At 36.9% G+C, this 13637-nt stretch overlaps 1 protein-coding gene across 1 annotated transcript; it reads left to right on the forward strand.

Moving 5' to 3' along the window:
- The first annotated feature begins 2902 nt into the window (after window positions 1-2902).
- Window positions 2903-12842, forward strand: LOC137290671 (uncharacterized). Its single transcript, XM_067821751.1, has 5 exons — window positions 2903-3068; window positions 3837-3960; window positions 7848-7993; window positions 8721-8841; window positions 11244-12842. The coding sequence occupies exons 1-5, from the start codon at window positions 2924-2926 to the stop codon at window positions 11254-11256; spliced, it is 549 nt and encodes a 182-aa protein (XP_067677852.1). The 5' UTR covers window positions 2903-2923; the 3' UTR covers window positions 11257-12842.
- Window positions 12843-13637: the final 795 nt, after the last annotated feature.

The following is a 13637-nucleotide window of genomic DNA, read 5'->3' on the forward strand; positions in this document are numbered from 1 at the left end:
AATGTAATTAATACAGACTGGCATTAAGGGGCTTGATGAAGATACTGTTTTTGCATCCCAACCTGTGACCCATGTAGGGTGTTGTACCTGTACTTATTGTACATTTGTATGTTTCCATAGCAACAGTGCTGTTACCTTTTTCTGTGAATATGTCCATGAGTGTATATATTCTATGAACATGCTGTAAATTCTCTCAGTTTTTTTCATTCGTGAATTCCTGTTGTCAATCTCCACACTTTCATGAAAATGCAGCGATGTGATGAGTAAGTTCCTGAACCGTTTTCTGTAAGGGTCTGATAATTTTCATGACATTACCTGGAACATGTTGCTTTTTGCATAAGGGTTGATACTCTGTGTCTCATAAATTCCCACTATAATACTATTTGGGCACAATTAAAACTTTATTCTCCCATTTTTATTACCTGAAGATATTTGATATGGATAATGTTCACAGATTTGTGTAGCCAGGTTTGATTGATTAAAGGTTAATGAAAGTGAATTAATGAATAATATCTCTGTTGCCCATATATGAATAATCCCTATCGATAATGATGTTTTGAGGAACTTGCCCTGGCCTTTAGTTGTATCACCTTGATCAGGGAATCTCTTAATAGAACCTATCCTTGAATACAGTCAATTGTTTATCCTGCACAGACATGTATGTGTCCAATCAAAAAGGCCTTCCAGCTGCCTTTTGTTTTGTTATGGTTCAGCCAGGATGTGATACCAGTTGGTCATGTGTCATTCCTAATCCAGGAAAGTTATTTAAAAGTGTGGAGATTTAAACTGACAAGAATTCTGGAATGTTGTTGTGTGCTATATGTTTCTTATAAATGTAAATAATTATTTATTTTCATAGTTGAAGGAAGGAAAATGTGAGATGCATTCATGGTCTGGACTATGAAATTGATATTGTTTGAATGTTCCATAGTCATTAAATCATATCCATTATTTTTTAAGGCAAAATTCTTATCTATTTCCTTCAGTCATTATTTTCCAGGGGAAATATTTGGTGTCAGGAAGATACAGTTTGCTTATTAAAACAACAATTTTGGCTGCCCTTACACAAAGGTACAAGATACACATCAGAGATACATGCAGTGATAAATTGACAAATTAATTCACTACAAGCATCATTCTATGATCTTCACTGAAATGTGCACCAATTCCCACAGTATTGAAATCACATAAAAGCATGTTGCACCAAATTGTATTTGCCAATAACAAGTATGAAATTAGCATGTTGTATTTTTGTGACTTTTTAACAAGCCTTGTTTTAGGGTTTTTTTTATGTCCTCGAATTTGACATTTGGCTTGAGGAATGATATTCATATAATGGCACGCATAAGATAAACTAAGATATGTACAAATACACACCTTTAGAAATTTTTCAGCGATATGTTTGAATTTAAATTCTGGTAAGTAAGGAGTCAAAGTGTTGATATCCTCATACTTGGTAAAGTTTTACAATGACCTAATAATCAGTAGTCATTTTTAGTCTGCTTGTATAAGTCTCCTATGGAAGACCACAAAGAAATCTTGAAGCAGATAGTCATTTTCAGTGGTCATGTCTGAATGCATATGACAAAGATATGTGTGAGGGATGTACCACCTGGTGACTCAATGAAATTGAGCATAAATTGATTCACATAAAAGTTAGCTAGAACATTATGATAGTAGTGTCTTCACAACTTAGGAACTAAAATGGGTCAGTTTTTAATGTTTCAGGTAGTTTCTAAATAGTCATTATTTGTAAGATTAGATAAAAAAAGGTGGTTATAGCAAGTATTCCCATTTCAAAAATAGGAATTATTTCATCGTTGTATGATATATTTATGTTCATGTCATATTATTACAATGGACAAACTCTCTTCATTGTTGTGTAGATAGATATTTATGTTAAGAACTTGTGATCTCAAAATGGGTAAACTAAAAATACCTTTTGTCAGATATTTTTAGATGTGTATAAAGTTTTTTTTTTTTGGGGGGGGGGGTTGTTTGGGGGATTACATGTATATGTTTAGTTTTGTGAAAGTAATTAGTTTTCAGTTGTAACAAAGAAGTTAAATGTTAGGTTTCAGAAGTATTGTCACAAGGGATTAAACAACACGGGATTAATATTTTCCCAGTATTTTAAATTGAAATGAGTTGCAGGTTTTGAAAGATATTCAAAGTGTGTATATTTTATGGTAAACTATTTTGGGGATTTGTCATATTTTATTATTTTGAGAGTTGCTTTGCAGAGTTTGTTTAATTCCAATGATTCCAATGATGTACAAAGGGTTCACGTTTTGTGAGTTGGGTACGTAATCACACAACATGAGATGTTGATATTTTTGCTGCAATGTTACAGGATTGTGTGGTGTACTGTACATACAATTACAGTTTTGAGTGACATGTTTCTACACACTTTAGCAACGTGTATCAAAAATGTCAAAATAAATTTTTATCATAATTTTGGTGTTGGTGTTTGTTTCTGTCAGGGAATTGAGATGAGTGGTGATGAGTTATGGTTGGAGAATGTGGTTGTACCGATTGATACGCGAAGGTTGACAAGCATACATTATTTTGGTTTGAGCTTGCGAAATAATTTGACACAAACGTGGAATATGAGCAGAGGTGGCTTATCTTTATCTAAATGTAGGTCTAATTACGGAGCAGTACACAAAAACGTAGATCTTTGTGACCTAAGGCTTGGTCATAAGAATCTGTGGTTTGGTAGGAGTTACTTCCCCTGTCACCACAGTTACGACTTCAAATTCATTTGTCAGCGATTGGAAATTAACCAAAGGGGTTGAATTATTACCAGAATACCACATATTCGTTGGGAGAGGCCGATATTGAAGAAATACACAGTAAAGAAATATTATTACAATCGTAGAGATTATAATCTGGTGCACAGGTACTTGGAGTTGTAAACAATATGGCGGTCGAAGAAGGGAATAACACGCCATGGAGCAAACGCTTCTGCTTTCAGATTATATTTACAAATTTACTCTTCGTTTTGACCCAATTGACTGCCTCCACGGGTAATACAGCAACGATAAGAAGTATAGAAAAACTCACAGGTAAACTATGTCTTTGTTTCATACCTGTCTTTCAATTTCACTACTCTGTCGGGGTATCGATTTTATCTTGGCCTATTTCCTGAAAACCAATACTGCATAGTAGTTCGATGTCTTTCGTGTCGGGATAGATACTGGTTTGCGTGAAATGGGCGTAACAGCTTAATTATGTACGAGACTGTCACGAGAAGTAATTATGGGGCTCCGAGTGTTTCAAGAAAAGTTGAAAATTTTACCCTTTGAAGGCTTTGTTGGAGAAGTGACATGACTACGAAGACGCCATGTTATGTGAAAGAACGAATGATTTATGGAAAGAGTTCTGACCGTACCCTCTTTTAGCAGAGTAAAAGAGAGTCCAGAGATATCCACCTTCCCTGGTGGGAAATGGTTCCGCCCGTACACCCCTCTTTTTACATAGAATATTTCAATCTTCCCCGGTGTAATATTGCAACACTAAAATAGGTTGACTGATTTTATTTTATACGTGTTCTACTTGATTGAATGCATATTTAGGGTGAGGTATGCATGTCAGTTTGTAATTTTGGCTTTTGATAGGGTTGGGGGATACAAGCAAAACTCTTACCCGAAAATTTGCTTGATCAATATTAAAGCACAGTGGTGAGAAGAAAATAAAATTCATTTTCAACATAATTTGCTTTACATATCCTGGATATTATACATGAATAACTTAACACCATCACATCTTCCTGTATTCACTGTAATCATGGAAACAAGATGTGTAAACTGAAGTGTTGTATGGAAATTATGTAGGTAACTGCAAGGATTACTTGGGTGTCCAACAAGGTCACTTGGACACCAGTCCCTCATCAGCTGGAGCATGTGACAAGAACATCTGCATCGTTGCACCATCAGGCAACTATCGCATTGTTGAGCAGTAAGTAACATATACAGTTATACCAATGACTTGATAAGAAATATGCTGAACAAACAAGTTTGTTTGCTTGACACTGCTCTTAGAAATACTCTGTTTATCTGGCAACAGTCTGTAAATAATTGGGGTTTGACCAGACAATCCAATGATCAAACATCAGAACCCTATATCTACGCAAATGGTATATTGTAACAAATAAACAAATAGTTGCTATACATTTGAAGGCTTATCAAATATGACTATAAAACATTAATACAAAGAAGTGCTTTCTTTGTGATAGATTTCATACATGTTAGACATTGTTGATACATCACTATGTACGTGTAATCAAAACTGATGAGAAGATGCATATACTTTGTTAACTTTGATATTACCATGCAGTGATAGATGAAAGATTGCATTAACAGTATTATAGGTATTAAGTTAAAAGTATGTTTTGATGGTATATATATATATATATTCTACATAAGGAATAAAGACAATATTCATAAATGTTTGGAGACAGCATTGATTGATGCAGAAGATATACTATTTATCATCTTAAACGTTCTTCCACAGGATGTATCACTGCAATGAAATTATGCAACACTCTGTGTAGTGGTGTTCCAGTGATCGAAAAAAATTGAAAGAAGGATTTAAAAGTCATTGATTGTAAAAAGAAACACATTTTGATTAATGAGAATTTTGTTGTTTTAGCATAACACACTTGAATGAAGTAAACTAACCATTAAATCTGATGAATATTCATGAACTTACATGTACTTAACAGCTTAAAGCTATGTGCATTGTATTCATAGTGTTCCTGTTCTTATATATGGACAATATTACTGTAAACTGTCCATGAATAAATTATACATCCATTGTGAACATAACGAGATATACTGGTAAATAGTAGTATAAATAAACAGAACAATTTCATTAACGTTAAGGGAAAAAACCCTTAAAATTGGTCATTACAATAAAAGTGTGTACATTTTGATATGATCGATAATCGTTCACCACCAGTCCTCCAATAATCAATTGTTTATTCGGTTTCTGATTCCTAGCACTAACTCTGTAGACCTTTGCAGAGGCACAGATGGGCTGTGTAATACATCTGGGCTGTGCATAATTTATGCAAATATTTATGTGAAAATACAATTCCGATTAAGTCTGTTGTGTACAACTGAGAACATTTGAAGTTTTGTAAATTCTCAATAAATTTGATCTTACATGTACATGCACACATACAAAAAATGTCAAATGTTAGCGTACTGGTGGATAGATAAAATATCTGAGGTACAGTTACAGGTTCTATTTCAACACGTGAACTTGGCTACATGCAGTTTTTCTTATCATTTCTCATATTATGAATAACAAACTCAAACCGACATTTAAACTTTATTACGTTTGAATAATAAACGGAAGATGGTAAAATACCCAGATGCGTTCCAGGGAGGTGGGTACAATAAGTTTGGTTACTTGATGGAAAAATACAATACCCAACTGAGATGAACGCAAGCGAGTACACATCATGTACAGGTATATGTGATTGTGACGCTATTGGGGACACACTATTAATTGAAAGAGATATACTTGTATGAGAGGACATATTTCCCTTGCAGTACGACCCATGAAGGTCTCAGAATAGAATAGGCCTTTAGCAACCCATGTTCGCCATGAAAGATGACTATGCTTGTCGTAAGAGGCGACTAACGGGATCGGGTGGTCAGGCTCGCTGACTTGGTTGACACATGTCATTGGTTCCCAATTGCGCATATCGATGCTCATGTTGTTGGTCACTGGATTGTCTGGTCCAGACGCGATTATTTACAGACTGCCGCCATATAGCTGGAATATTGCTGAGTGCGGTGTAAAACTAAACTCACTCACTCACTCACTCACTCACTCACTCACTCACTCACTCACTCACTCAGTACATATTACGTTATGCCACACATTGAATATACATCTCCAGTCCTTGTCTCTGAAGCTGGTATGCTCTTTCTTTTCTAACTGCAAAAGGTGGAAGAATGATTTTGGATGAAATACAGTAAAAAGACCTTGATGGCAAAGTGTTCTTGATATCAATCACTGGCTGTATCCTGATATGACTATGTATCCAAAGACTATCTTCATGTAGCTGGAGCACTGGTGAGTGTGACAGAAAACTTCAAACAATAAAATAATCATTACATTCTTCACCTGGTTACATATGTGAAGACCTGGGTTTGATTCCCCGTATGGATACAATGTGTGAAGCCCATTTCTGGCATCCCCCTGCAATGATATACTGCTGAAATATTACCAAAAACCGAGATCATATTGAAATCCATATCAAGTAAACATTCAAAGCTTGAACTGAATGAAGCTGCAGCTTATATGTGTGCAACCAAACATCCTGTATTTTGTGCTGTGCATTTATCAATGGATGTCAGTTACTAAACTATCAATAGCAACACAAACTATTAATGCATCAGTATTTTTTCTTTTGTACCATCAATTAAGGACTTAAAGGTCACATGCAAGAATCTGATACCTTTCGGTATGCACATACCGTAACAAATCATCAAAAATGCTAATTCAGCCTGTAAAGTTGGAAAAAAAATGCTATGGAAAAAGCCCACGAAATCGGTGTTCAAACTGTTCACTAATTTTCCCCTAGTGCTGGGGGGAAAAGTGGTTTTAACAGCTATGCTGTGCTGAGCTCATAACACATGCGCAGTGAATAGGTTCACAGAGCTTGAAACAGTATGCCTGCCCACAGTGTGAGGTTGTGAGCAGCAGTCTAATCTTTGTTGTGTACACAGATAAGTAAATAATCTACTTGTTACATAAAAAACAAACCTGTTGATTGTGATAAGCAGATTCTGCCACAGAAAAAACTCAGTGTCTGGTTTATTCATACCTTTACATCTGCCTGCCTGTCTGCTAATGACAATAAGCAATGCACAACTTCAATCACGTCCTCAGTATCTCCAGGGTATATGTTCCGATAAGTCTCCACTATACCCTGGATGCATCTACGGCTCGGCCCCAAAATTCTAGTACCTCCCTTTGCTGGCTCCGCATTCTCACAGTAGCCAATCGGCTAAGTCACCGTTACAACTGAATTTGCCAGTGTCTACAAAGATAGCGGTTGCAGCTGTGAAGGTTTGTTCGCAGTGCAAGTGAGGTTTGGGGGATACCATACAGACACATTGATAGGTCCGAAAATGTAAAAAAATATATGCAAGAACTCCTGCCTCTTTCAGAGAGCCCGTGCATGGTTCGTGTTGCCAGGTCTATTCGGTTAGGTAATTTAAAACGCGAAGTGGGTTGTGATTGACTCGCTCAATTTCCCAGCATATACACCCGATTGGATAAAAGGCCAGCCAAGGGAGGTAATAAATTTATCGTGCCTAGCTGTAGATGTATCCAGGGTATAGTGGAGATTCATCGTAAGGTATATCTTGGAGATATCGAGGATGCTTCAATCACTGACCACATGCAATTTGAAGTTAACTCGTATCGGGCTTACAAACCATAAACAAAGAGCTGGCTAAGCGTATTGTCAAGTGAACCAGTGGCCAATGACAAGGCGTCGTTACACATGAGTGCACACCCACCAGCTCTGACTAGGTTCGGTACGGTGACTTCTGCGTTTTGAAGGAAGTAAACCCAAGTACAAAATATTGCACTTTTGATTTGCGATTATACACTTGTGATTTTGTTTATTTGTTTTTTCTTAATCACCAATGCATTTTATACATCATGAACAAGTGATAACTGTGCTTAAAGTATGTTTGATTTTTTGGTTGCATGTGACCTTTAACAATTTAAGTCCATTGTTCAGTGCATTGTTACAGCCCTATAGAGCATCATGTCTTTTTATTCAAAATCATTACCATGAATGATGTTTGCTTTTTCAGATGTAGAGAGATCACAAATGACGAAAACCCAGACAGTGAGAACTGTCGTAGTGTGGCCAACAGCTCTCTGCCTTTTCCAGAATGTTGTCCTTATCTGCAGTGCTCTGAGAGTGAGAGTTCCCCTCTCACCACGCCGCCCAGTACATGTAAGTTACCAGCTAATTCATTTCCTGATTAGCATGTTGTCCTTTGCTTGTGGGGCGGTGGGGTAGTCTAGTGGTTTAAGCTTTCGCTCATCACGCCGAAGACCCGGGTTTGATTCCCCACATGGGTACAATGTGTGAAGCCCATTTTCTGGTGTCCCCGCCGTGGTATTGCTGGAATATTTCTAAAAGTGGCGTAAAACTAAACGCACTCACTCACTCATCCCTTTGCTGGTACAAGGGTCAGCTCATTGGATCGGGTGGTTTGGCTTGCTGATTTGGCTGATACATGTACCAGTTGTGGGTACATGTATCTGTTGTGGAGATCAATACTCATGTCAGTCACTGGATTGTCTTGACTCGCTTATTTACCGACCATCATCACGTAGCTGAAATTTTCGCGGAGCGCGATCATTTATTGTCAAGGAAACAAAATACGAAAGTGAATTTCTCTGTTTACAAACAAGTCTGACTGTTGTGGAGCAATGTGTGTTGACCGGTCTCTATTTATTTTTCTGAGTATTGATCAATCTTTGTATATTTCTCTGAGTATTGACCAGTCTCTGTATATTTCTCTGAGTATTGACAGATGTCTCTTTATTTCTCTGAGTAATGACAGTTCTCTTGTTTATGTCTCTGAGTACTGACAGCTGTCTGTTTATTTCACTGAGTACTGACAAATGTCTCTTCATGTCTCTGAGTACTGAGTACTAGTCTGTGTTTGTTTCAGCATGCTCTGACCGGTCTCCCAGTTTCTCCTGCTGGTTCTGGTCCAACACAACTCTGGGATGCTCCCCCAATGGAACCAACTACAACTCCTTCTTAAAGGACTTCTGCAGAAAGACCTGCCAGTGAGTAAATGACACAACTTTGTATAAACCTGTTGAACAGAATTAGGCATGAAAAATATGCTTTTATTAACATTTTTGTCCAATTTGGGGCAGAGTCAGACTAAACTCAGTGAAGGTTCATGTGTCTTCGTTTTTTATTTCAAGATTTGCACTACATATTTGATCCCATTCTCTTCCCACAGAGGTTACTCCTGTCATATCTACCTACATACTTCTGTTCTAATACGACCGTATTTCCCGGTTCTCGTAAATCCCTCGTGACCAAAAATCAAAACACAAATTATCTGTCTTCTTTCTGTCCATTGTGATCACGTTACATCGACTTTGATCCCATATGGCCATAGTAATACCAGTCAACAAGCATTTGGGGTTTCCCTCCAACATTCACCTGTTTAAATTTGTCAAATCCAGTGCCATATTAATGGGTGTCCTCCCATTTGTGAGACCTTCCAGTTGCGAGACACATTAATTAATGGTTGAGTACACATAGGTGGTGCTTCCACATCAATACAATCAAAGTAAACTTATCCTCAGCTATTTTCGTTACACACCACTACTGAGTCTAACAAAACCTTATGGAAGGTTGCGTCAGGTATCCTTTGAGATTGACCAATCAGAACACAGCTTACCAAATCGCGAATGTGGACATTCACACATACCTTTTGAACTTTTATCTCGAAAAGGTTTGTACCTGAATGATTCCGAATGCTATTTAGCGTTCATTCGCTTCCGGGAGATCAATCATCATCATGCGGCACACGGCGTAGTACAACCATGACAGTGGTGTGTAAACAGTCGCTGAAAATAGTGTTTTTGGCAATATTCAAGGATGTTATCTTGCAGAGATATTAGCTAATGGTAACCATGTCAACAAAAACACCAAAGCGTATATACTGCAGGTGAAATAACTGTGTTATATGCGGATTTTTGTTTGTGGAGAGATCTGTGTCAGTGACCTGAATATTTTGAAAGCCCCTCCAATCCCAAAATAGTAGCCGTTGGCTGATTGGTTAAATCTATTGAACCGTCTCACGTTTGATTGGACTGTCATTGGTCGCTCAAAGGTTACGTGACGCAACCTTCTGCTAGGTTTTGTTAGACTCAGTGGTGGCGTGTAACAAAATACACTGAGACTAAGTTTACTGAGACTGTCCCTACAATGAAAGTGGGAACAGCCCAGTTGCAGAAGGATACCCACAGGAGGCATGGATCATTAATGAGTTTATTAACGCGGAAGACACTGTTCAATTAAGAGCTTTTATTGTTTTCAATAAAGAATATCAATAGATGCAGATATGATTAAATAGAATATTAAAGATATGTAGCGGCCAAGCTGGCATCGGTACTTACTGAAGGCCTGCCATATAATGGTGATCGAGAAAGCAGTCAATGGGTAATAAATATATTTATATTAATTATAGTTAAAACAGTTATTGCCATCAGATTTTATGATTTGCGCTGAATTAGGTAGATGCATCATCAGTATATCCGTAAGCATAAGAATTATATCAAAATCGACTCAAATGTTATGTTGTAATGGCTAATTGAATACCATTTTTATAATGTTATGCTCAATCTATAGTCTCCAAATGCTTAGTTTAATTTCCCAATGGTATCAAGTGTAAAGTGTATCATATCATTTGATTTTTAGAACCTTATTTTTACTATAACCTTATTACTATAAGCTCTGGTTAACTGAATTCATAACTTCAAACCACTGTTTGCCCATTGAAACAGGACGTTGTTACGACATTGAAAGATGTAAAAGATTCCACCAATTTTATACATCATCTGTCAGTGACGGTCCTTACATTATATTTTACTGTCCAGCACTAAATGCCATTAGACATCGATTTCTTTCCCAATATTTCTGTAAACATCCTAATATATTAATATGTATTAATATGTTGTATATTTTCTGTGTCACTATATGAAATATCCTGTTCATAAAGTTCAGTTACATAGCTCAACCCTAATTAGCCACAGTTAATCCACTCTGTCAGATAGGGGAGTGTGGTGTGTTTTCTTTGTTAATTACCTACTCCACTGTCTCACAACTGGAAGTTCTCACAACTGGGAGTAAACCGTAATTCAATAGTTAAGCGGGGCCAGTTGGTTATGGTTTGATTGCCCATATGGGTACAATTAGTGAAGTCCTTCTCTGGTGTCCCCTGCTATAACATTGCTGAAATATTGCTTAATATGGTCATAGCTTAGCATGATCAGCTGTATAGTCAGCTGAAGTGGAGAGTATAGATACTGAGTGAAATTGTTAGTTTTGTGTATAGCTTTCTCATTTACATGGCTGTGTCATTTATTTTTCAAATTGTGGTTTTAATTTGTCAAATTCCATAACAGGCTCACGTGCATGAATGCACTTTCTTCTTTTTTCTTTCCTTCAGACTCTGTACTTAGAAGAGAACAACCCCAAGACAATGGCAAGAATATGCATCTCTCAGAGGATAATGAGTCTTCTTCCGACTTACAAAGTCTTATTCCGACTTTAAAAATCCCACCTATGACAGCTTTACAGGGATACAGTGGCAGGTTTATTTTTATTTTTCTAAAACCTTAACATTTGTTTTAAAGTTTGTTCTACACCTTAGAGTTACTTTTAACCAGAGAGTTACGCATGTATAATTGTGTGATAATTTTGCCTTTTGCCGAATTGGATGTTTTTTGGATGGCATTTTATTCGTTTGGGGGATTGATACAATATAAGAAAGTATATATACAAAGTTCAGAAATATTTCTATGATCCAGTCTAATTTTCAGAATGTTTTTTTCAGCATATATGATTGCTGAAACTTCTGCCGTCCATTCTACTGTTTACACTTACTAGTCCACCCAGCAAATGTATGCAATATGTTATCAAGGACAATCGATAGCACGACCTTCTATCAGCATTTTCAGCAATATTGATGTCTGGATGTAATAGTTGTGTTTTATGAGATATTTATAAACCCACAAATCTACATACAAAAACGTTTTTATACCCCAGCATGTAATGCAGGGTGATATAGCTGATGCCTCTTCTGTCCTTCTGTCCATCTCTCTGTAATCAATTTGTTTCGGAGCTAAACTCGAAAAGTGTTCAATATTTTTCAACAAAACTTGGCAGATGAATCAAACAGAACCTAAAGCAGTGCCTTTCGTGATTTACAGATTTTGTCTTTGTTTATTTTTCTTGGTTTCTATGGAAACGTTTTGGTCATTGTCTCAATAGAAAGTAGTAGACTTCGTTTCCGGAGCACAACTTGGACACTGTGCTTCCTACAAGACTTGGCAGATAGATCAAGCAGATCTTGTAGTGGTGCCTTTTGCTATTTGCCGATTTTTGACATGTATATTTTTCATGATTTTCATGGAAATGATTTGGACCTAGTCAAAAACAAATCAAGCTGGACTTCAAGTAACAGTCAGATGATTTGTTCTTTCAAATTTGTGAGGGCTGGGGGGAATTTGTCATATTCTGATGACTCTTGTTTAGTTCACCTGGCACCACAATGTGAACAATATATTTGTCTGATTTTCAACATGACTACCGAGGTACAATGTCCGAAGTCAATGTCAGGTGCCCTGTGTTGAAAGATCAGTGAAAACAATGTGAAACAATACTCACTCTCTCACTCAGATAATTATGTATAAATACATTGTTCCTTCATTTGGAGGATATTTGACCTGTGTTACTAAATACTGAGACAAGTTACACATGTATGTTTACAGCATGGTGTGATCATAGCAACTTGTGAAGTAGGACCAATTAATTCGGCAAAGAAAATAGTGTGCCTTTTGTATGCAGTGACTTATTAATATCAACAGATGCGTGACCTGTCAGTGATTTGTATTTCATAGTGATACAATCAAAACATTTGTATTGGCATATACATGGGATAAATGTATCATTATTCTGTCTGTGATATTGTTAATATCTGACTTTCTATTACTGGTGCAGGTCGCCAATAATTGTGATGATGGAAACAATAAAGTTGTTTATTAAAGTGTGTATGTTCTTGTTATTCCTCCTCCGACTTCTGATGCCCCATGTGACCAGGGTGATGGGGTAGCCTTTTGGTTAAGGCATTCACTTGTCAAACAAAACACTGAAGACCCAGGTTTGTTTCCCTACATAGTTACAATGTGTGATGCCCATTTCTGGTATCCATGCCCAGATATTGCAAGAATATTGCTAAAAGTGACGTAAAGTCATGCTCCCTCCCTCCCTCACCAGGTCTTAACAGAATTAAGAGAATTATGGCATTGAGTTCGACCTTCAGTTTTGAAATGTTTTGGCCAACTTTAGGTTGCTGCTCTGGTCTGTACAGTCATACCCGAAAGCTATGAGCACCAGTTTTCCCAGATAATGTTTATAGGTTGTCAGCACGTTTATCAAAGTGACACATGGTCCTCCATCTTGTTTGTTTGTGTTTAGCACAACACATATTAACTATTGAGTTACATGGTGGTGTATTATATTGCAATTTATTCCAATGCAATGTATTTTGCCAATAAATGCCCCTACTGTTGAATAAGCAACACTTGTAGAAAATCTATTATAAAAAGTATTACAGACTTTGAAGGAAACCAAGTAGCATGGATAGTTAACTTCTTTATTGCAATGGGTGCGACTTAACACATACACTGAAACGTCCTACTCATTGCAATAAAGAGGCTGAGCATCCATAGAACTTGGTACATGGAAACGTCCAACTTGCTGCAATAGAGAAGTTGATTATCTGTAGAACATGGTTTTTCTTCATCTTCATAACATCTATAGAATGCCTCTCAAAGAAATT

Source organism: Haliotis asinina, chromosome 7 (genome assembly GCF_037392515.1).
Source record: "Haliotis asinina isolate JCU_RB_2024 chromosome 7, JCU_Hal_asi_v2, whole genome shotgun sequence".
NCBI classification, from domain to species: domain Eukaryota; kingdom Metazoa; phylum Mollusca; class Gastropoda; order Lepetellida; family Haliotidae; genus Haliotis; species Haliotis asinina.